General features: G+C 39.7%; 1 protein-coding gene across 1 annotated transcript in view; it reads left to right on the top strand.

Moving 5' to 3' along the window:
• Positions 1-26,012, top strand: part of DCC (DCC netrin 1 receptor) — a 926,782-nt gene that overhangs the window by 511,754 nt on the left and 389,016 nt on the right. The window contains exon 8 of the mRNA XM_058168106.1: positions 15,446-15,602. Coding sequence (XP_058024089.1) covers positions 15,446-15,602 — 157 coding nt within the window. The remainder of the gene's footprint in view (positions 1-15,445; positions 15,603-26,012) is intronic.

Below are 26,012 nucleotides of genomic sequence, written 5' to 3'. Positions count from 1 at the left end.
GGGGCAAGATACTGACTCTGTAAACTACTTAGAGAGGGCTGGGTGAAGTGGTATATAAGTCTAAGTGCTATTGCTATTTTCAGTGGGAAAATGTGGCTCTTGATTCCAGAGCTCGTATTGAGATTGAATGTAATTTTCCTTTGGTATGCCATTCTTTCTCCCTGCACAAATGTTGCTCTCTGTAGTGGGAGGATCAAAGATATACTTGTCAATCTATAATAAGTGCTGCTTAGTGTTCAAGAAGATCCAAGTTTAAATTTAATAAATATATACATACATTCATATATACTTCCATCTTCTGTTATTCCCAATATATGCCCGTAGAAGGAATCAACAGATTTAGCTGAACATTATCTTCATAAATTGTGAGAAAAGCCAGTGTCATTCAATCACTCCCTATCAAATGCTACAGTACCCTTACAACGTGTTTGTGTTATATGTATGCACTTCTTAGAAGCGATAGGTCTTGCCCTTCATTCATTTATCTTGTTATACTTTCTGTGACATGCCAGCTCCACTTAATCGTTAATAACAGGTTTTACAAGAAGGCGTGATGCCCCTGTTATGACCTGATGAACAATCATTTTCTTCTGTTTGCATCTGTTTATCCACTTGCCTTTGAATGTTCTGCCCTTGTGCTGGCAGATCGTATTATATCAAGAGATTTAATGAAAATCAGAGTGGTCTGTCTTTTTGACAATGTGTGCATGTTATTTGTTTTTCTGTATTGGAAAAAAATAAATGCAATTATGATTATAGTACCTCATTATCTTCAGGTTCTTCCAAAATATTTGTGGAAGATCATTATTTTATGTATCTAATCCTGGGGCAGGCATGATCCATTGTGTTCATTGGTTGAATCGCAAGGTTCAGTCTCCCAAAATGTATAAGCCCATTTATATTTATATTTACAGATATACACATACAGATATTTAAATGGAAAGATCCATAGGAGGCTATGGAAGCAGAGATGCTTAAATAAGGAAATGACTCTACTGCAGAAGGGTGATAAAATAAATTGATAAGTCACTTTGCCAGTGAAAGTTATGAAATTTCCTACAGTGGTAATCAGCTGGGTGATGTTATTGGTTGCAAATGAGGCTGTTGAAAAGGCTATTTCAGTTTATTTTTGTAGTTATACCTATTGAATGCTGAACTGATCTACTAGTTATCTCTCTTCCTTGATAAATCAGAGAACGGAATGAGAAGGTGTATTGTTCTGATTTTACACTGCATTTGGAGTGAAATTCAAGATTGAGACAGCATTATTCAAAAGTACTTTAAAAAAAAATATCTTCAGAACCGTAAGCACAGTTCAGCAGAAGAACCAGTTCCCAGATTTTAGACTCCTCTCTGCTAGGTAGGTGTATTGAAGAGAAGCTGGATAGTCACATGTCAGATAATTCTTGCACTGAGTAGGAGCTGGATCTGATGCCATCAGTGGCGGAATGGAGTGGAATCGGAATGAAATGGAGCAGAAAATATGGAATAGAATAGAATAGAATAGAATAGAATAGAATAGAATAGAATAGAATAGAATAGAATAGAATAGAATAGGAATGAAACGGAACAGAAAATATGGAATGGAATGGAATAGAATAGAATAGAATAGAATAGAATAGAATAGAATAGAATAGAATAGAATAGAATAGAATAGAATAGAATAGAATAGAATAGATGGAAGGGACCTTGGAGGTCTTCTAGTCCAACCCCCTGCTCAGGCAGGAAACCTTATAACATTTCAGACAAATGATTGTCCTGTCTCTTGTGTCTCTGATTTCTCCGATTGTTCTCAAATAAAGCCAAAAGAAATGGGAGGGTTATACAGTTGTATAACTCCACCTCCTAAGTGCATATTCTTGCTGATCCCATTGCCAGATAGATTAAGTCATGCTGCATCGGAAACCAGGAATATGCCAGCCTCTTGGATTCAAAAGTTAGCACTCTAATTTAATTGATCTTTGGATTCCATTCAAAAATGAAGTCACTTTGATTTATACTCCTTCTGAACTTGCAGGCTAATGGCAAAGCCTTTAGGCAAGTCACTATCATGTCTTACAAGAGAGACATTGAGGATAAATGAGTTGAAAACTGTGAATTGCTTTGCACATTGAAAATGCCCATGGAGATAATTAACAGTAATGGATCTGACTCGTAGATTCTTTCCTGAGTCAGTCAGTGTGTGCAAGGCCTAATATTGAGGAAGCATCACTTGTTTGAAGGCCTGTATCAACCAATTTGAAAGATAGCTCCTTGGACAAATATCTTGCCCAGGAATAAAATGTTTGAGTATGCTTTAAAAAACCCCGAGTGATTTAATAAGTAAGCTGCAAAAATATACAAATAGATACAGTTGCAGAAGATTTGCTTTTCTGCACATATTTTTGGGGTGAAGCCAACCATTTGCAAAATAGATATATACATGTGGATTTTTCCATACTACCAGCAAATGTTTTATCAAGAGTACTGCCATTTACATAACAAAGAAATAAATAAAAAGCGGAGGCAAAAGTTGCTATGAAATGACAGCTGAATGCAACATTGATGCCAGGAAATGTAAATTCAGTTTGCTTTCAAAAAGTGTCCTTTAAATCTATGGAGATTCTCAGTCATCCTGGTCATGGTTGTCCCAGAGGTGCTTTTTCAAGAGGCAACTGGACTTTGTTTTTTTCTTTCAAGATGTTAACTGAAGAAGGTTCTTGGATGAGAAGCAAAACGTCTTCAAGGAAAAACAAAGAAAATCCAACTGCCTCTTGAAAAAGCACCTTTGGATTGTAGAGTAGAGTAAAGTAGAATAGAATAGAATAGAATAGAATAGAATAGAATAGAATAGAATAGAATAGAATAGAATAGAATAGAATAGATGGAAGGGACCTTGGAGGTCTTCTAGTCCAATCCCCTGCTCAGGCAGGAAACCCTATAACATTTCAGACAAATGGTTGTCCTGTCTCTTGTGTCTCTGATTTCTCCGATTGTTCTCAAATAAAGCCAAAAGAAATGGGAGGGTTATACAGTTGTATAACTCCACCTCCTAAGTGCATATTCTTGCTGATCCCATTGCCAGATAGATTAAGTCATGCTGCATCGGAAACCAGGAATATGCCAGCCTCTTGGATTCAAAAGTTAGCACTCTAATTTAATTGATCTTTGGATTCCATTCAAAAATGAAGTCACTTTGATTTATACTCCTTCTGAACTTGCAGGCTAATGGCAAAGCCTTTAGGCAAGTCACTATCATGTCTTACAAGAGAGACATTGAGGATAAATGAGTTGAAAACTGTGAATTGCTTTGCACATTGAAAATGCCCATGGAGATAATTAACAGTAATGGATCTGACTAGATTCTTTCCTGAGTCAGTCAGTGTGCAAGGCCTAATATTGAGGAAGCATCACTTGTTTGAAGGCCTGTATCAACCAATTTGAAAGATAGCTCCTTGGACAAATATCTTGCCCAGGAATAAAATGTTTGAGTATGCTTTAAAAAACCCCGAGTGATTTAATAAGTAAGCTGCAAAAATATACAAATAGATACAGTTGCAGAAGATTTGCTTTTCTGCACATATTTTTGGGGTGAAGCCAACCATTTGCAAAATAGATATATACATGTGGATTTTTCCATACTACCAGCAAATGTTTTATCAAGAGTACTGCCATTTACATAACAAAGAAATAAATAAAAAGCGGAGGCAAAAGTTGCTATGAAATGACAGCTGAATGCAACACTGATGCCAGGAAATGTAAATTCAGTTTGCTTTCAAAAAGTGTCCTTTAAATCTATGGAGATTCTCAGTCATCCTGGTCATGGTTGTCCCAGAGGTGCTTTTTCAAGAGGCAACTGGACTTTGTTTTTTTCTTTCAAGATGTTAACTGAAGAAGGTTCTTGGATGAGAAGCAAAACGTCTTCAAGGAAAAACAAAGAAAATCCAACTGCCTCTTGAAAAAGCACCTTTGGATTGTAGAGTAGAGTAAAGTAGAATAGAATAGAATAGAATAGAATAGAATAGAATAGAATAGAATAGAATAGAATAGAATAGAATAGAATAGTTGGAAGGGACCTTGGAGGTCTTCTAGTCCAACCCCCTGCTTAAGCAGGAAAACCTACATCATTTCAGACAAATGACTATCTAACATCTTCTTAAAAACATCCAGTGTTGGAGCATCCACAACCTCTGGAGGCAAGTTGTTCCACTGATTAATTGTTCTAACTGTCAGGAAATTTCTCCTTAGTTCTAAGTTGCTTCTCTCCTTGATTAGTTTCCACCCATTGCTTCTTGTCCTGCCCAAGGGCTGGCTGAGGAACTCTGGGAGTTGAAGTCCACAAGTCTTAAAGTTGCCAAGGTTGGGGACCCCTGCTTTGGAGAATAGCTTGACTCCCTCTTTAAATCTTTTTACTTTTTTTGGTTCTATAGTCCTTTTAGTTGCTTACTTGGCAATAAAGGTCACAGGAACCAGTCACATGGTTCACAATTTACCAAACCAAAATTAGCTGCATTATGCTTAATTGCAATGTGGTTTCCAGCCATTGGTTTGTATGTGTATGTTTGCTTACAACTGATTGGCACTGATTTCGGTATAATAACAAGTCTGTACAGGTGACAGTTTATTGCCTTCTTGTGGTTACTAACAGTAGTAGTTATTTAGTTGACTTGTAAAGGTGGAAGGAGCCCTTAAACAATCATCTCCAACTTATTGCAATTATTTTCTGGGGTTTGTTGACCTTATTGTAGTCGCTGCTGATTCGCATCCAGCTGGTAATCAACTACTTATTACCAAGCCAAGTAGCACCAATCGTATATATTTCTACATTTGATTTTTGTTTCCTTAATGGAAAGCTTTGCACAGATTTCTATTACTTTTTGTCTGTTATTCTCAGCCAGTTCCCTTAATCTGTCAACCAGGCTCTGGATTTTCTAAGTTTTCTGATACGTGTTCTCTTCGCATCCCCATTTGAATCAGTGATAAAAATGTTGTACCCTGTTCTGAATTCTATGTTATCCTATTTGATACCATCCTTCAGTTTGATGAAGAATGATTCTTGAGGACTCTGAGTGCAATTTCCATGCCAGTTAGCCAGCGCACACTTAACCAGCTTGCTAGCCTGAATGCCATGTGGCATTTTGTCAAATGCTTTGCTGAAATCAAGTTATATTATTTCTACAACATGACCACAATCTGTTCAAGGCATATACCTTAACAAAAGAGATCAGATTAGCCTGGCAAGATTTTGTCTTGACATTTTGGGGCAATCATCACATTATTTTCCAAGTACTTACAGATCAATCTCTATCTAATTTGTTCAAGAAGCTTGTGATTCCATCATCTCACTGATTATTCCGTTGCAGTTCAGCTGAATTTGCTTTCATCCCTTTGGCAGATAGGAATAATATTTGCTGTCTTCCAGTTGTTTAGCACTTTTCTTTAGCATTTCTAAAAGATAACATGTGAGTTCTATTAGACAGATGGAAACTCCATCACTGCCCCAGGATATAACCCATCTGACACTGGGAATTTAAAGTTATTTAAAGAATTTAAAGTTGAGTAAGTATTCCCTGCCCATGTTTATCACTCTCACTTTTCAGCTTCTTCATAATTTGCCTTCATTCTTCCCAAAGAATATAATGCTGTCTCTTCAGCTCTAGACTACTTGAATAGGTTGATTAATGACTTACTCCTTTAACCATCTCTTATACATATGATGGTGTTGTTTTGACTGTTGTTCTTCTCAAATCTTAATTAAGATTTTGTGAACTCAGACTGAATATTTGAGCTGTCTTTCTTCTTTCTTTGTTTACATTGTTTACAGCTGTGCTTTTATAGTACTACTACCTTTTCTAGGAATTTTTTTTTTACCTATTTGTAATCTTTTTCTTATTATCTACTAATAATTCTCCAATGCTTATTAAATCCCATCTTTTTGAAGTCCAACATATACTTTTGACTACACTCAGGGACACAGTGGCTCAGTGGCTAAGATGCTGAGCTTGTCAATCAAAAGGTCGGCAGTTTAGCGGTTCAAATCCCTAGTGCCATGTAATGGGGTGAGCTCCCCTTACTTGTCCCAGCTTCTGCCAACCCAGCAGTTTGAAAGCACGTAAAAAATGCAAGTAGAAAAATAGGGACACCTTTGGTGGGAAGGTAACAGTGTTCTGTGCGCCTTTGGCATTTAATCATGCCGGCCACATGACCACAGAGACGTCTTCAGACAGCGCTGGCTCTTCAGCTTTGAAACGGAGATGAGCACCGCCCCCTAGAGTTGGGAACGACTAGCACATATGTGCGAGGGGAACCTTTACCTTTACCAGCCATAGGTTCCCTTAAACTCGTGAACTCCAGCTTTACGTATTCTTTTAGTCATGTTCCTATTACATCCACTCCATTCACAATGTTTTCCTCCGTTGATTAGGGTTAGGATTCCTCAATGTCTTTCTGCCATTCCCTAGAACAGGGCTGTCAAACTCGCGAGCCACGGGCCAGATGCATCACACGCTGCCCACACCCATGCCCGGTTTAGCGGAGGGAAGTCATGATACGTCACATGACGCCACCGTGACACCACAAGTTTGACACCCCTGCCCTAGAAGAATGCTGCCAGCAGTCATGTATTTTGCAGAAGAACCAAATTTGTCAGAGTTTGTACTGCAACAGATGTAGGGATAATTAAAATTCACCCTCATTATGGGGATTCCCTACCTGTCTGAAAGAGCTATGGTTTGTTTTTGAATCACAGCAACCATACCTTCTCTTTGGTGGAAGGCAATAGCAAACAGCATGAAAGTATTGTTTTATTTATTTATTTATTTATTTATTTATTTGATCATATTTATATACCGCCCTATCTCCCGAAGGACTATTGATCCTTCTACACTCTATGGTATAATTCATTCACTTGGGAAAAATAATTGTGCTTATGTGAATATTTTCAACACACAATGTGACATTTCCTCTCTTTCAAATGCTTCTTGTCACTTTGAATAAGTTACACTTTTCAATTGCTATGTTTGGATCTTATCTTGCAGTGGAATTTGTGGGTGGGTGTTTGTGGGTGAGTGGGTGGATGGGCAGACACCTTCAAGTCATTTTGTTGTTGTTGTTGTTTTTACTCCTGGTGACTGCTTCATTCTGTTATTATATAATTCTAGTTTTCATGTAGAGTCAGTTTCCTGACCTAGTCTACCACAGAGGTCTGACAGGAAATGCTTGTTTACAAGTGACTATGGTTTCTTGGAACCAAATACTGTGTTCTAACCTAGGCTTCTTTAGAAAGTATCCAGCACAAACTTAGTCCCGGCAAACCTCTTTAATTCATACGGCTGTGAATTATTGTCATTCCCAGTTCGAGAGGCTTATCAAACAGTCCTTCAAGGGAGTGTTTACAAACACTCACCTTATCTCCCTTGGAATGCTGACAAGGCCAAACTTAGCACAGAGTCAAACAGAACTTTTTCACAGCTTTTACCGACCAGATGAACTAATTGCTTCCTGCAAACGTTCACATTCTGTTCACTCTTCTTTTATATCTTATGGGAGGGGCCAATCATCTCCAAGCCTTACTCCCAAGTCGACCCTGTTTTCTTAATTGTTCTTGTTGTCTGGCAGCTCTGTGCATGCGCACGTTAGGAACAGGCTCTCTCTGTTCTTCTGTCTCTCTGCTGTCAGACTCCGGAAGCTGCACATAACTATCAGATGACCTTGGCCCTTTCTCTGCCTCTGATACAGAACCCTTGTCCAAGCTTTACCCAGCCCCCAGGACTGGCCCAAGTTCCTCCCCAACCTCCTCACTGTCCAACTCTGCTGTCAGCTCTGCTGGCCACTGGCTACTGTTCCTCTGTAATATCATTATTTCCCTTTCCACTCCTTTACATTAAATGGATAACTGGAACCATCACCTCAACAGACAGATTTGTAAGTTCCCTTCATAAACATTATATCCGAAGCCCATAGTAATATGATTGGGGCTGTTATTGGAAGTATTATTTGATTCCACAAGGATAAACAGGAAGACATTGTCAAACCTGAAACTTACTTACTTACTTACTTACTTACTTACTTATTTATTTATTTATTTATTTATTTATTTATTTATTTATTTATTTATTTATTTATTTATTTATTTATTTATAATTTAATTTCTATACCGCCCTTCTCCCGAAGGACTCAGGGCGGTTTACAGCCATATTAAAAACAGAGAATATACAAAATATAAATAACAAATTTAAAACGAAATATTTAATAGGCCTAATTAACTAAAATGGTCATAGACCGACATAAAACCATTTAAAATTTAAAATTATAATTAAAATGCACTTAGGCTAGTCCCGCATGTTTAAATAGTAAAGTCTTCAATTCCCGCTTGAAGGTTCAGAGGTCGGGGAGTTGGCATAACCCCGGAGGTAACTCGTTCCAAAGGGCCGGTGCTGCCACAGAGAAGGCTCTCCCCCTGGGGGCCGCCAACCGACATTGTTTGGATGGCGGCACCCTGAGCAGGCCCACTCTGTGGGAGCGCACAGGTCATTGGGAGGCTGACCTGACTGAAGCCATTTTGAGGCTTCAGTGTTGTCACACTGGAGCTGAGGGGTAAGGAGGGGGGGAATAGAGATAGCTGGGCTTTTATAGCCAAAACCAAGGACATTCCCACAGGTGGCCAGAGAGAGGAGGAGTAAAGTTACCAGGCAACCAGATGACACCTTGATTGGATCATGTGACTGGTTGTTTGGGAAAGGGGGAAAACTTTTACTTTTAATTAGGTGAAAACCATGGGAACATTCAGAGTCAGTTTTCACCAGGCCTTTCCAATATGATATGTCCAATAAACCAGTTCTTTGAGGAACTTGCTTGCCTCAAAGTCCTGTTTGTTGATGGTCTATTACTTGGAACCCTGACAGACATAACAGTGGATTTTGTTTTATCATAACATTAATCCATGTTCCCATAACACAACACTCTTCACAAACTGATGGAACCAACTGGGCTACCCTGGGTGCTCTCTGAGCTTGGTTGTTTTCTTGCCGACATTTCAATATCCAAACTAGGTAACATCATCAGTGCTAGCTGGCACATGTTATTTCTGTTTTCATGGAGATGAATCGCCAAGTTCCACAATTCTTCTCTTTGTCATCTTGAAGGCTACTACAAATACATGCCATTTGTTTTCAGGCAGGAGCATAAACATTCATTTTATTAGGAATTCTAGATGGCCTACACAGGTTCCTCTTTCTCTAAACAACCATAGGTCTCCCCAGCAATAGTCTAATAACAATAGTTGGATTGACAGGGTCATCAAAAATCACCCTATGAGCTTCCATGGCTGGAGGTGGACTTGAACCTTGGTTGCAGGTAATTCCGGTCACTTCATCGTTATTTCATTTCTTAATGAAAGCTCCATTGATGGGGGGAAATGTCAATATGTTATTATTTTCTCAGGCAAGGAAGTTAGCCAAGTATAAGCTCTAGATTTGTGATAAGCTCCCATGTGACATCACTCCTGCGCAGACTGCACTGGCTACCTGTGGCCTTCGGGTGCGCTTCAAGGTTTTGGTTACCATCTTTAAAGCGCTCCATGGCATAGGGCCGGGTTATTTACGGGACCGCCTACTGCCACCGATTGCCTCCCACTGACCCGTACGCTCTCGCAGAGAGGGACTCCTTAGGGTGCCGTCTGCCAGGCAGTGCCGACTGGCGACACCCAGGGGAAGGGCCTTCTCTGTGGGGGCCCCCACCCTCTGGAACGAGCTTCCCCCAGGACTTCGCCAACTTCCTGACCTTCGAACCTTCCGCCGCAAGCTTAAGACACATCTATTTATCTGTGCAGGGCTGGCCTAGGGTTTTAGTTTTAAATTTAGTTTTTAAATGGGGTTTTGTATTATTTTAACGATAGTTTTAAATCTGGCCTAATTTAATAAGTTTTTTAAATGTTGTTTTAACTTGTATTTATTCTTATGTTTTATTAGGCTGTAAACCGCCCTGAGTCCTTTGGGAGATAGGGCGGTATAAAAATTTGAATAATAAATAAATAAATAAAATAAAAGATTTAGAGGAAAATCTCACCAACTATGTTAACTGCTAAACTCTTGTCAGTCCTTCCTGTCGACGTCTTCAGGCTGCTCATTCCTTGAAAATCCTTTTTGTTAGGTTATATTGAGGAAAAAAGCTACACAAAGCATATTTGCTGAATTATTAAAAATGGATTGTATACTGAAATCAAAGACAGTGCCAGTTAGGTCAGCTAGCTGTCCTGACAAAGGGCACTTCAGAGGAACTTTGAAGTATGAGTGAGTTCTCCCAACTAGAGGGGTTAACATCTTGTTGACCAGCAACAAAAAAAAAAGAAAGGTGACTCAGCCTGTACTTACCTATGGCAGCAATTTCTATTGAAGTATTGGTCTTTCTTTGTTAGGGTTTGTCTTGCTTTCAGCTTCTGTAAATGGATTTGTTTTGACAATATTTACAAATACAAGATGAAGATTAAAAAAACAAAACTTAGGACAAATCAGGAGTAATAGACAATCCTTTTTAATATAAACAGAAAGAAAAATATAGGGGCTAGGAATTAAAATCAGCCTTCAGTCCAACTTCACTCCTGGGTTCTACATGAATATGTTCATATCGTAGGTAATAGCGAAAAGTGGATAGCAATGAGCGGGGCAAGCGGGCAGATGGGGTGAGTGGCGGGTGGGCGAGCGAGGTGCGCAATGAGCAGACAGGCGGGGATGGGGTCAACCAGATGTGGTATTTGCCAGTTCTCCAAACTACTCAAAATTTCCGCTACTGGTTTGCCCGAACTGGTCCGAACCAGCTGAATACCATTTCTGATGATGATGTTTCTTAGGTAGGTCATGAAATGTCTGCCAGCAAAGAGCCAAGCTCAGAGAGCATCAAGAACTTCCCCATTTTTGTTTTATCAGAGGAAGAAACTCAGTGACTCTTCTGGATTTGCATTGTAATTTATACTTAGATTTTTATTTATTTTTTTACTTTTTGATGGTGCTCAGAGAAAAAGAATTCAGAACTCATGGTCTAATTCTCCAATCTCTGTGATGCACAGATTGAGAAAATTTTAATCTTCTCACAAGAAAAGATTGGATTATAAAAATGAGAGAGCTCACGGAGATGGCAAAGCCAAATAATTTGGATATGGGGAAAATGATAAACACTTTTTTAAAAAAGGATAGAAGATTTAGATGGATTGAAAAAAAAGAAAAAAATAGCTGAAAGGAAAAAGTGACCTGATGATTTATGTTTAAATATTAAAAAAAGTTAAGGAGGAAGAATAAGATGGCAGTTACTTGATGAAAAAATGGCTGGAATTCAAAATTCTGTGTTTTATCCTCTTTACTTTTTCTTGGTTCCTATCTTTTTTCTTGTTCTTATTTTTAAAACTTTTCTTTTTTTAAAATAATTTTATTGTATTGTGAAATTCTAATGAATTTGAAATTCCACAATAAAATGAATTCTGATGTGAATTCTAATTGAATATTTAATAAAAATAAGGCAACCTATCAATCTCACCTTTCATCATTTAAAAAGGTAAAGGTTCCCCTCACATATACGTGCTAGTTGTTGCCGACTCTAGGGGGTGGTGCTCATCTCTGTTTCAAAGCCGAAGAGCCAGTGCTGTCCGAAGACGTCTCCATGGTCATGACTCAACACCAAAGGCGGTGGAAACACTGTTACCTTCCCACCAAAGACGGTCCCTATTTTTCTACTTGCATTTTTTACCTGCTTTCGAACTGCTAGGTTGGCAGAAGCTGGGACAAGAAACGGGAGCTCACCCTGTTATGCGGTGCTAGGGATTTAAACCGCTGAACTGCCGACCTTTTGATCGACAAGCTCAGCGTCTTACCCACTAAGCCACTGCATCCCCTAGCCACCGCTCCACCATCATTTACATACCTATAATCAAAAAAGGAAAGCTTTATGCTCTCCCACAAAGACTGAATTGCTAAAAATGGAGGCAAGCAGCTATCCAAATAACATCCATTTTAAAGATATATAATCTTACCTATGACTTCTATCCCCCAAGATGAGCAGAATAAAATGTCTCTTGCTTCCTTTCCTTCCACTGTGGCTGGAAGTAAGAAACATTTGGTAGAACCTCAACCACCATAAAGGGGCCGGTTTAGCTCACGCTGGTAAAAGCCTGTTATTAAGAACACAGTAGCCTGCAATTACTGCAGGTTCGAGCCCGGCCCAAGGTTGACTCAGCCTTCCATCCTTTATAAGGTAGGTAAAATGAGGACCCAGATTGTTGGGGGGGCAATAAGTTGACTTTGTAAAAATATACAAATAGAATGAGACTATTGCCTTATACACTGTAAGCCGCCCTGAGTCTTCGGAGAAGGGCGGGGTATAAATGTAAACAAAAAAAACAAACAAAAAAAAAACAAACTTTAGTACAACCATAGAGGCTGTGGTAGGATTCAGCCAGTTTGAGAGAACTGGTTGTTAAATTGCTGGCTGGCACCGCCCCACCCTGCCCCTTCCAGGAGTCCCCACATGCCCCTTTTTGTCTCCCAGGTAAGTGCAGGGAGGCCTACTAGGCCCAAAAAAAGGCACAGCCCATTTTTGCTCCTAGGAGGCTGCAGGGAGGTCGACTAGGCCCAAAACGGGATGTGAGGAGGGTGGCACGGCCCCCCTCCGAGGCCTGTTTTTGTTCCCAGGAGGCTGCAGGGAGGACTACTAGGCCCAAAACGGGGCATGGGGAGGGTGCGGCGAAGCCCCTCCAAAGCCCGGTTTTGCTCCCAGGGGGGTGCAGGAGGCTGAGTGCTGCCTATCACACCCCCTGGCCACGCCCACCATGGCCACGCCCACCCAGCCAGTCATTAGGGCAGAGAACCGGTTGTGAAATTATTTGAATCCCACCACTGCTTATTGGCTTATTCATATGGATTCTTTCATCTTCACTCCTATAAAGCCATGGTGTCTATTTCCCCAAAGGCAGAAAGAGAAGGAAAACTAGAAGATGGGCCTTGTCTGTTGTAGCACCTTCTTCATAGAATATCCTCCACTCAGAAATAACCTTGGCCTTTCATTAGGCTTTAAAAATTTGGCTATGTACACCTGGGATTAACAATGTGTTAAGAGCCCCATTTTTTTTGGCTTTACTTTTTGTATGTTTTTATTGTTTTACTGTTTGTAACTATTAAAACTGTTTTATAGTTTTAGAATTCTAAGTTATTCGGAGTTATTTGGCTGAGATGAGCAGCTATAATAAATTAAATAAATAATCTTCTATGGAGATCCTCACTCATCCAGGTCATGGTTGTCCCAAAGGTGCTTTTTCAAGAGGCAACTGGATTTTCTGGATTTTCTTTTGAAGACATTTTGCTTCTCATCCAAGAAGCTTCTTTGGCTCTGGCTGGATGGTTTCTATAAATAAATAAACAAATACATAAAATATAAATTTTATATTTATATAAATATATATAAATATATATATATTATATATATATAAATATAAATGTCCAAGGGGACATTTCTACTTTTCAAATTAGCACCAACTGTCATAGCCAAAGGATTCTCAAAGGCTGCAGTTTATTTGCTTTTAAATATTTACTGTTTTTCCCCCCCATTTCTGATCACTTATACTGTTTGGGAGCCCCTCAGCCTACAAAGATCCACATGATTGTAATAAATGCATTCTACATTACAAACTTCAGTCTTACAACTGTGACTGTTTTCTCAAATATTGCCCCCTCTTCGATTGCTTACTTGTGAAAATCAATTTATTTCACAACACTTTGGGAAGTTTTTCATTTTAACTCCTTGTTTTCCTTTACAATGTTGTTCTTTTTTATTTTTATTGATTACCTTATTTTTCGGAGTATAAGACGCACATTTTTTCTCCAAAAAAGAGGGTGAAAATCTGGGTGCGTCTTATACTCCGAATGTAACCCCCTCCAGCTTCTCAAACGGAGGTTTCAGAGGCTGAAAAAAGCATCAGAAATGAAGCTTCAGAAAAGACGCCCCCAAACAGAGCTTCAGAGGCTTTTTTTCTGAAGCTGTTTCAAAGGCATAAAAAACAACAACAGTTTTTTCTAAAACAGAGTTTCAGAAGTTTCAGAGGCAAAAAAAAGAAAAAGCCCCCCCAAAAAAGCAAGGCACAGAGCTCACAACCAAGGAACCTGTTCCTAAAATTCACCTCTGGGAACAGCTGATTGGGGGTATTCCAGGAGGCCAATTCACCTGCCAATCAGCTTATTTTTTATTTTCCTCCCCAAAAACTAAGGTGTGTCTTATATTCCAAAAATTATGGTATGTTGCTTCTGTGGCATTATGTTACTATAGCCCAAACTATTTGTAATATGCTTTCATCTTCAGGCATTTTGCATGTCATTAGTTGTGAAACTGGGGAGACATAAGAATGGCTAAGACATTCTGTGTTGTATCCTAATCTTTGAACTCTTAAGAATAGAACTGTCATTGTTTTTAAGCTGGGACATTTGTATGATGAGGGCAGTCCTTGACTTACAAACATTCGTTTAGCAACCATTCAATGTTACAATGGCACTGAAAAAAAAAGTAAATTACAACCAGTCCTTGTACTTACAGCATCCCCATGGTCATGCGACTAAAAATCAGTGCTTGGCAACCCACATGTATTTACAAGGATTGCCATGTTCAGCGGTCGTATGATTGACCTTTCCCAGCCAGCTTCCAACAAGCAGTCAATGGAAGAAGCCAATGGATTTGTTGACAACTGAGTGATTCACTTAATGGCAAAAGAGGCCATAAAACTGGGCAAAATAACCTCACTTAACAATCACCTTGCTTAGCAAAGGAAATGTTGGTCCAAGTTATGGTTGTAAGTTGAGGACTACCTGTATTTACCTGCAAATATAGTATCTTGCCAAAATCCAATCTGCTTAAGTACACTTACAGAAATGTTGGGTTATGACATTTAATATCCCATTTCTTTCTTAAAAGAAACTGTGCTTTAATTATCCCAAATGTAAAATTGGCTAATAATTTTATGAGCAACAACAAAGGTAACACAAGAGTCGGTAATCTTATGAATGCTTAAAGGGTTACCGTATCTGCACTGTGGAATCTAGAAATCTACTAAACAAGGCAACCCAACGTACAGATTTGTACTTCTTGGTTGTCATCTAATATTCCGTTTTTTGCAGCTCAGCTATGGTAGCCCTGCTATAAAGAATTTTTAATCAGAAAAGTGAGTTGGAAAAAAGAGGAGGATATTTATACAAAGGCTAATCTATAGGTTTGTAAAAAGAATATGAATTGTTGATGCATTTAAAGGAGAAGTTTTATGGCTAGTTTTTTTTATCTCTTTCTCTCTCTTTCCCTGTGTTTATCCTAGCCACAGTTGATTTATCTAGCCCTGTGTTTTCTGAAATGTTAGTTGTACCTATGACAGTGCTTCCCTCCCACCCTGCAAGCCCTACACCATCTGTTTGCCTGATAAATTCCTCTCCTTCCCCTTCTTTAGCTATCCCAAGTTCCAGGATCCTTCCCTCTGCTCCCCGAGACGTGGTCCCTGTCTTGGTCTCCAGCCGATTTGTCCGTCTCAGCTGGCGTCCACCTGCAGAAGCCAAAGGGAACATTCAGACCTATGCAGTCTATTTTTCCAGAGACAGCATCAAGAGGTAGGTCTGGATCATGTTGGATATCTCTAAAGACACAGGTGGGCTTCTTCTTCATTGAGGAAGTTCAAATTCTGAGATCTGCATGAATCATATAATCTGATTTACCTAGTGATTGATGCAAGAGATAGAAGACAGCTAGCTAGCTAGATAGATGGATAGAGGCAGTCAGTCAGGCAGAAAGAGAAGAGGGAGGGAGGAGGGAGGGAGGGAGAGATGATTAGAGAGAGAGAGAGAGAGAGAGACAGACAGACAGAAAGACAGACAGACAGACAGAGGGATGACAGAGATGATGATGATATAGATAGATAAATGATGATAGATGATAGATAGATAGATAGATAGATAGATAGATAGATAGATAGATAGATAGATAGATAGATGATAGATAGATAGATGATAGACAGACAGACAGACAGACAGACAGACAGATATTGAATGTTTATGTATGTGTATGTTCTGTTTCAACTGCTCTAGAAAAAATTCTCCTTCTCTGCTTTATTTTCAATCATACCTTACATTTAGTTAGCATATGATCATTGGGTGTACTTGTGTACGTGAAATGAACGAGGAACAAAATATAAAACATGAAATAAGAATGCTAAATTATGGGAGATGGTGGAATTAGGCACAAAAAACATCCAGTGGTACAGAAAAGATAAAAGATCTTTAACAAATACTTAAAAGATGTAAAAATAGGTGCTACACAAACTTGAGGGGAGAGAATATTTCAGAAGGTACGCCCCATTCTGGTAAACCCAGAGTGAAGTCCAGTTGGTGCTCTGTGATTCTTGAAGACTTGCAGTAAGACTTCCCCAAACAATGAGTAATCGACAGGTTGGCAAAGGTGAAGCTGCCCTAAGTTCAGGGCCTTCTATGTCATAATCAACACCTTGAAGTTCGGAAGATTAATTACCTTTTCTTGAGCCAAATGCAAAATGTGGATATATTCATAAGGTGTATACAGTTTTTCAGGGGAGAAAAGTCTAGTTGTGTGGTAGGTTGCTTTGAAATAGCAGAAAGGGCAAGAGGTGAATGGAATTGGTACTTACTCACCTTAGATAAGGTTATCAACGCTGCAAATCAGTGGTGGAATTCAGCCAGTTTGGACAGATTCAGGCGAACCAGTAGCGGCGATCGCCCGGCGGTATGCCATCCTATTTAGGCACGTTTTGGAGGCCAGGCACATGTGCGGAAGGCGAGCGTTCTTGGCGAACCAGTGGTAAAAATATGAGAAATCCACCTCTGCTGCAAATGATCTAAACATTACAATATTAGCATCAGATGCCATACTACTTAACAAGTAGTTAAGAAAGTTTCCTGGTTTTGAAACTTCTTCATAAGGCAAATAGGTTAAAAGTCCACTAAGAGATAATTGGTTATGGGATGAATCTCCATCCACAACCAAGCAGAGAAATCCTATTTGTAAAGACAAGCTAACTCAGAGAGGTCAGTTTGTCCCAACCAATTGTTGAGATGAAGTCAAGTGTCTCATCATAATAGAACATCCTACAGAATGATGGTGCTTCACGCAACTTTACCAATGGAGTGTTTTTTTTTCAATAATTCACCAGTTATAATTACCTGCCCTGTATCATGAGTCTCTAACTTTGGAATCTATACCTGTCAAATCCATCAGTGAGGTGGGTTCCCATCAGACCAAAGGCTATATTGTGAAGAATTAGAGATCCATCAGTGTTAGGATGGCAGGCAGGTAAAAACAAGGAAAGTGTCAACTTCAACTCAGTTGTAATTGAATTCATGGCCATGTGAAATGCTACTGAAGTATTTTCGCATTGCTTCCAGGCAAATACAAACCAAGTTCAACCTTGCTTTGCTTTAGAATAGTCAGATATTATGTCAATTATTTTACAAAGTATTTAAAAAAAAAATCTAAAGAAACCAAACATTTTTCAACTGTTTAAATCATAGGTGTCCAAGTTTAGGAACTTTAAAACCTGTAGACTTCAACTCCCAGAATTCCCTAGTGCTGTCTGGGGGATTCTAGGAGTTGAAGTCCACCAGTCTTAAGTTTCCCAAGCTTGAACCCCCTGGTTTAAATAGTCTAATATAGATACATTTTAAACTGTTTCAACTCCTACCCTCTAAATGACGCTACAGAGCACTGCACACCAGAACAACTAGACACAAGAACAGTTTTTTCCCGAAGGCCATCACTCTGCTAAACAAATAATTCCCTCAACACTGTCAAACTATTTACTAAATTTGCACTATTAATCTTCTCATCGTTCCCATCACCTATCTCCTTCCACTTATGACTGTATGACTGTAACTTTGTTGCGGGTATCCTTATGATTTATACTGATATTGATTGTTTCCTGATTGCTTATTTGTACCCTATGACTATCATTAAGTGTTGTAAGTGCTGTATCTTTTCTTTTATGTACACTGAGAGCATATGCACCAAGACAAATTCCTTGTGTGTCCAATCACACTTGGCCAATAAAAATTATATTCTATATATTTTAAAATTGATATGATTGTGGAGAGGAGAGGTTACAATAAACGGTTTACTATGCAAACATTTGCATGAAATAATCAATATAAAACACAGTATCTTTCCTTAGTAGAATCTATTTATATAAGGAGTATCATCATCCATTTAGCTAGAGGATATAAGCACTCAACATTGGGCTTAAAATGCCACATTTAATTAAAAAATAAAACTTTGAAAAAACGATTTAAGATTTTGTATGGTGGTGATGACAGCCTCAGGTCTTGTGAACTTTCAGGCTTTCAGCATGAACAAACTAAACACAGTTTCCTTTAAGTGCCTGGGTAGAATACTGAGTCATTTATTTTTTCTACATTTTTTTTTTAACCAAAGATCTATTTTTCTCCTTATAATAATAGCAGATCTGACATTAACCTGAGGCATGCAGAGAAATTGTCAGACAAATTACTGTAACTCCTGAGAACTGAATGATTCTCGGTATTGCAGAATAACAGTGATTTTGCTTCAGAATTGACAGTTTCCCCATGATTGGCATGGCATCGTTCTGTGACATGACTCCAGCCCTTATACATGCCTGGATTGCTGAAGTCCTATGACATCTCCCTAAAAGCTTATGCTTACGGTATACGGTTTCCTGCTTGAGCTGGGGGTTGGGTTAGAAGACCTCCAAGGTCCCTTCCAACTCTTATTGTTCTATTTTCTTGGAAAGATGCAATGGAGCTTTTGATGACTTGAGCTTTTGATGTCTTGAGACTAACTGCAACACAGTTAACTTTTCACGATTACTTTCCTGAAGCATTCCCCTAACATGGACGTCCTTCCATCCCCAAAACTTAAGTCTGTTTCAGAGATAAAGTAACGTTTTCCCCTTTGAATTAGTTATGGATGCCACATGATGGCCTTCACTAGCATTCAGTTATGTAGTCGGATGAGCCTGTGGAGATGTCCTTGATTTATGACCACAATTGAGGCCAAATTTTTTGTTGCTAAGCAAAACAAGTAAGTTAAGTGAGTTTTGCCCCGTTTACATTTATTTTCCGCACCTCACTCCCCAATGGCCCTGGCCTCACCTCAGCCTCATCGTTGTCCATTGCCAGCTCCGCAGGCTGCTGGCGGGACCACAACAATTCTTCGTAACTGTTACAAAACTCCTTTATTGGTTAAAAATAAATAAATAAGATAATCTGGAATAACCCTGATTTACTTTAACTATTTAGTGGCTCATTTCCTCAATCTGAAAAGAGAGATGTAAAAATAATCTCTTCATCTAATATGTTGAACTATTGTGATGGAATACAGGCAGGAAGGGAATAACCAGGAGGAAGGGGATTCATTTCAGAGGAGTAAGAGGCAACTCAGTTTAGATATTATATGGGTGAAAAAAAGGGTGAAGGAAACTTCTCCATAATAGATCACAGAATATATTGTGGATGCAGATATGAGCTGTGTGGTGGCCTAGTGGTGAAGATGCTCGCCTGCCATTCAGAAGGTTAAGAGTTCAATCCTAGGTAGCGGCAGCTGAAAAAAAAAATATGCTGCAAACTCCATGTGGTGTCAGGAAGGGCATCTGGCCAGGAAACTCTCAGCTTTATCCGGTTGCCCTGACTTTATTCTGAATTAAGGGATTACAGCAGGGGTGGGTTCTACTTACCTTTACTACCGGTTCGCAGCGGGATCGCGTATGCATGCGCAGAAGCTTCCTGATGATGTCAGGATCGGTGGGCGGAGCCTTCCCCTGGTTTTACTACCAGTTTGCAAGAACCTGTCCGAACCGGGGGCAACCCACCACTGGATTAAAGGATCATAAAAAAGAAATTTTATTGTAAATGCAGATACTAGAGTCCTCAGTCTGGCAAGATTGTCTCTATAGGTATATTTTTAAAAAAAACAGCTTTGGGCCTATATATCAGATTTTGTTTGCATACCACATTTTATTTCTAGGCTATAAGGGGCTGAAGAGGCCAAATGATTCTAATAGCTTTTAAATTCATTTGTAAAAAGTAGCTTGAGGAAGTAGGAAAGAAAAATAATGCCACTCATGAGCCCGTTTTTCTTTTAACTGAGTATTGAACAACCAGAAATACTACCAAGATTCTTTTACCTTGAAGCAACTAATTAGATATTTAATAGATTATAGCAGCAGTTGTCAGCTACCTACTAAATGTGCAAAAATGATGCAATTACATTTTATCACTCTGAAACATTTACAAATGTTGTTCTACCTTTCTGAAGAGTTCCATGTTTTTGAATCATTATTGAGCAATTTTCTCATTTTCTCCATGACTTCTCAGCATGTCCTTGCTGCCAACACATTTTAAAATAATATTTTACCATTACTGTATTTTATTAACTTTATGAAGCATTTTGTATTTTTGTTTAATCACCTGATTTTTTAAAAGTCCCAAAGACTGAAAATGCAATTTACTGTTTCTGATTGACTGAGGAGCCATTGTACATATCTGCTCATTTTTTTAATTCATATCCTGCCTTTAATGTTTTTTATAAACAACTGAAGGCAACAAACATACCTGATACTCCTTCCTCCTCCTATATTCCCTGCAACAACAACCCTGTGAGGCGAGTTGGATTGAGAGACAGTAACTGGACCAAGGTCACTCACTCAGTTTTCATGCCCAAAGTGGACTAGATTTCACAGTCTCTTGGTGATTGGCCCAAAGTGATCTAGCAGGAGGCAGCTAAGGCAGGATTAGAACTCACAGTCTCTTTGTGATTGGCCCAAAGCCATTCATCTGGCTTTCATGTCTAAGGCTGAACTAGAACTCAGAGTCTTCTGGTTTCTAGGCCAGCACATTCACTGCTGGCTCTTATACTTCATTGAAGACTTACGATAGCAATAGCATTTAGACTTATATCCCACTTCACAGTGCTTTTACAGCCCTCTCTAAGCAGTTTAGAGTCAGCATATGGCCCCCAACAATCTGGGTCCTCATTTTACTCACCTTGGGAAGGATGAAAGGCTGAGTCAACCTTGAGCCAGTGAAAATCAAACTGCTGGCAGGTGGCAGAGTTAGCCTGTAATACTGCATTCTAACCACTGCACCACTACAGCTGTTATACCATATTCCATGGGTTATCTTCCCCCCCCCCCAAGTCATGAGTCACAGATAGTGAGGAATGCAGGATGACAAAGAAAAGAAATGTATGTGACTATAGTTATTCTATCTGCCAGTCACTTTTCAACATCCTTTAAGTCTGCATTAAGTTCTTTTTAGGACAGTGATTGCAGTTAACCGTTAAATACTGGGACCACACTTTGAAAAGTAGTTGGGATACACCCATGGTCAGGACAAACGATTCACGTTTAATTTAATTTAATTTTAATATCCTTCAAATCAAATTAATTCAGAGTAATCAATACAATTACACTCCAGATATTTACTTATAAGGCCATTGCAAGGTAGTTTAATTGACCTTGATTTATTTATTTATTAATTTATTATTTACATTTTTATACCGCCCTTCTCCAAGGACTCAGGGCGGTGTACAGCATAGATAAAACATAAGTACCAAAACATTTAAAATACAATATTCATTAAAAAACTAATTCGATAGGCTGAATATTAAAATAAGTGTATAAAATTTTAAATAAATTAAACCCCTTAAAAACCCCACTAACAGACCCACAATTACAATTTATCATTAGGCCAGCCCTGCTTGGTGAAAGAAAAAAGTTTTGAGCTCGCGCTTAAAGGTCCGAAGATCAGAGAGAAGACGTAGCCCCACGGGTAATTCATTCCACAGGGCCGGAGCCCCCACAGAGAACGCTCTCCCCCTGGGGGCTGCCAGCCAACATTGTTTGGCCGATGGCACCCTAAGGAGGCCCCCTCTGTGAGCGCGCACTGGTCGATGAGAGGCTACTGGCGGCAGCAGGTGGTCCCGTAAATATCCTGGTCCCATGCCATGGAGCGCTTTAAAGGTGATGACCAAAACCTTGAATCGCACCCGGAAGACCACCGGCAACCAATGCAGCCTGCGCAGGAGAGGTGTTACATGGGAGCTATGCGACACTCCCTCTATCCCCCGCGCGGCTGCATTCTGTACCAGTTGGAGCCTCCTGGTGCTCTTCAAGCCCCATGTAGAGAGCATTGCAGTAATCCAGGCGGGAAGTAACGAGGGCATGAGTGACTGTGTATAAAAAGTCCCGGTCAAGGAAAGGGCACAACTGGCGAATCAGGCGAACCTGATAAAAAGCTCCCCTGGTGATGACCATCAAATGGTCTTCTAAAGACAACCGTGCATCCAGGAGAATGCCTAAGTTGTGCACTGATTCCCTGGGGGCCAATGATTCGCCCCCCACAGTCAGCGATGGAATTAGCTGACTGTGCTGGGACGCTGGTATCCACAGCCACTCCATCTTGGATGGGTTGAGTCGAAGTCTGTTCGTCCCCATCCAGACCCGAACGGCCTCAAGGCACCGGGTCATGACATCAACGGCTTCATTGGGGTGGTTCGGGGTGGAAATGTACAGCTGAGTGTCATCAGCGTACAGTTGACAACTCATCCCGAAACCACGGATGATCTCCCCCAGCGGCTTCATGTAGATGTTGAACAGGAGAGGCGAGAGGATCGACCCCTGTGGCACCCCACAAGTGAGTTGCCTAGCGGTCGACCTCTGCCCCCCTGTCAACACTGTCTGTGAACGGTCGGAGAGGTAGGAGGAGAACCACCGAAAAACGGTGCCCCCCATTCCCATTCCCAGACCCTCCAACCGTCGCAGCAAGATACCATGGTCAATGGTATCAAAAGCCACTGACAGATCTAACAGGACAAGAACAGAGGAACAACCTCTGTCCCGTGCCCTCCAGAGATCATCAACCAACACAACCAAAGCCGTTTCCGTGCTATACCCAGGCCTGAAGCCGAACTGGCATGGGTCTAGATAGACAGTTTCCTCCAGGAAGCTGCCATGCCACCACACTCTCAACAACCTTTGCCACAAAGCGAAGGTTGGAGACGGGACGGTAATTAGCCAAAACAGCCAGGTCCAGGGAAGGCTTCTTAAGGAGGGGCCTCACAACTGCCTCTTTCAAGGTGGCTGGGAAGACTCCCTCCACCAGAGAAGCACTAATAATTCCCTGGATCCAGCCTCGTGTAACCTCCTGAGTGGCCAGCACCAGCCAGGAGGGACACGGGTCAAATAAACATGTGGTAGCATGTTTATTCCATCCTTGTCTAAAAATTCAGAAGACTCCCTCCCTACGTGGCTATGAGAATGAAACAAAAGAACAAAAGTTTCAGCGATGGGAGTGAATAGCATAAAACATTCACTTGCTTTGCACAACATTAACTCCAAGTCAACATCTTCGGTGAATAAATATGAACTGCTGTGGCTGGAATCAAATGGGATCAGATGCTGCAATTGACATTCGGAGTTAAGCATTGTTAACCTGCTTTCCACGGGCTCCGTTATCAACATTCTTTATGGCTGAACCATTGTATTTTGCAGTCCTTGTAGAAAGTCTCTATATTTCCAGTAAGCACCTAAGATGAGAATAATGAGAACGAAGCGAAGCATGCCTTAACTTTAGGGGTGGGGGAATGGATTAAGCTGGGTCCACTGCATTTATTTCAGATCTGATGTCAATGAAAACAGAGCCTATCGCAAGAATTATGGACAGAATTACTGCTGTAAACCTTGTTTGTATCTATGTTTGCTTTGAAAAATTCTCACCCAGAGACAAATTTAATGGTCTGTGATTGTTTGAGCTCTTAACCCATTACTCAGTATTTCTTTGGGCAAATTTGAAATTATTTAATTTTTGCCATGCTTCATTTCTTATTTAATTTTGTTTATATAATAATAGCCTGAAGAGTGGTTATGAAATAAATATTGGAAGTCGGGAGTGAAATGTTATCATTTCTCCTTTCCAGATAATGGATTAGTTAGTTTGGGGCCATTAATTGGTGATCTATGGCATAACATGGATTCCATGGGATATGAAACTAACTTGTTTGTTTGGGTTTTTTCAAACAAACAAAACAAGTTGTTAGAAAAATAAATACTATTACTTTTCTGACAAATAGAGACTCACCTAAAGTACAATAAAATAATATCTGTCAAGTACGGGAAAATCAGGAAGTCCAGGCAGTTCAAAAGAATATAAAGGTTTATTGCAAGCTAGAATCTGAACTACTAACAGTAAAAACAAATAGGTGGCAGATAAGAGTCAGTGGAATTCAAAATGGGCTGGATTCAGATCTCTTATGAGCTCAAAAAGACTTGAGACTGATGATCCACTTGATCCCTTCCTCGGGCAGGGGATCATCTCCCTGATCATCTCCTAAAAGATCAAATGCAATGAAATACTAAATGAATATTAAATTACTTTTTAAAAATATTTCAAATATTCCAAGGAAGGGGCATCCACACATTTTTTAATGCTTTCTCATTATCTTAATTTTCCAAATGGAAAATATTTTTCCAAAGCTGTGATTTGCAAAATAGGAACTTCAAAGATTTTGTTAAGGGAAACTAGCCAAGACAGAAAAATTGTGTTTATATCATGGACAAGAAAATAGACAAGTAAGCATGTTAAGTGGCCTGAACTAATTTCCTGGAGACAGATTTTGAAATTAATCTGAGTGCTTAATTTACATACATTTTCATGAGGACTGCAGGTTATCCTCCTAGCTTGCAAAATTTTCTCAAAGAGCCAATAATTGTCCAGGGTTGAAATGAGCAGAGGCGCTATATAATGGTTTGAAATCAGCTGAGTTTTTGATTGGTACAGGCATAATGAGATGGGTTCTTCAGGTTATAATTTGGAGTTAAAAGATAGAAATAGGGTTAGGCTGTCACACATTGGGGCAATCTTCAGCTGCCTTTTTAAATAACAGAATTGAAAGGGACCTCGGAGGTCTTCTAGTCAAACCCGTTGCTCAATCAAGAGACTTTATACCATTTCAAGCAAATGGTTGTCCAATCGCTTCTTAAAAACCTCCAGTGATGGAGCACCCATAACTTCTGATTAATTGTCGATTAATTGTCAACAATGTTGACTGGCGACCCCCAGGAGGAGGGGGCCTTCTCTGTGGGGGCACCTGCCCCCTGGAATGAGCTGCCTCCAGGGATACGACAACTCCCTGACCTCCGGACCTTCCATTGCGAGCTGAAGACTTTCTTGTTTTCCTGCGCAGGGCTGGCTTAAAGTAATTTTAATTAGGGGTTATTATGGTTTTATTATAGTTTTAGAGTTTTGTTTCGGCCTTTAATTGAATCAGATTTTTAAAAGTGTTTTAATTTTTGTGCAATTGTGTTTTATTTTGGCTGTGAACCGCCCTGAGTCCTTCGGGAGAAGGCCGGTATATAAATCAAATAAATAAATAAATAAATAAATAAATAAATAAATAAATAAATAAATAAATAAATAAATAAATAAATAAATAAATAAATAAATAAATAGTTCTAATGAAGGAAACTTCTCCTTGTTTCTAGATTGGTTCTTTCTTTGATTAGATTCCCATCTATTGTTTCTTGTTCTGCTTTCAGGTGCAATTGAGTATTCCCAGCTTGGATCTGAGCACAGCTCAGCTCTGACTGCAAGAATTAATTTATTTGGAAGTTCCCAAGTGACATTCCATGTAACATGGTGCTTTGTTGTTCCCTGTCCTTCACAGGCTTTTTTTGGACAGTCAAGATCCATCCATCCATCCATCCATCCATCCATCCATCCATCCATCCTATTCGTCTATAGCCACCCATCTCACAAAATGTGACACTGGATAGCATAGATCCTACATTGAGGTCAGATCTAGAGCGAGTACAGAACTAGAAGCAGTGAGACATGGATTGTTCCTCAACTTGGGTGCTAGGTTCTAGTCCTTCAAAGTCTCAGGTCGCATTTTGCTTTGCCTAATGACATATATTACCCATCTGATTTCTTCAACCTGCTCTTAAATCCTAAATCATTGACCTG

Source organism: Ahaetulla prasina, chromosome 2 (genome assembly GCF_028640845.1).
Source record: "Ahaetulla prasina isolate Xishuangbanna chromosome 2, ASM2864084v1, whole genome shotgun sequence".
Taxonomy (NCBI): Eukaryota; Metazoa; Chordata; class Lepidosauria; order Squamata; family Colubridae; genus Ahaetulla; species Ahaetulla prasina.
This window is presented reverse-complemented; position numbering and strand designations above follow the sequence as displayed.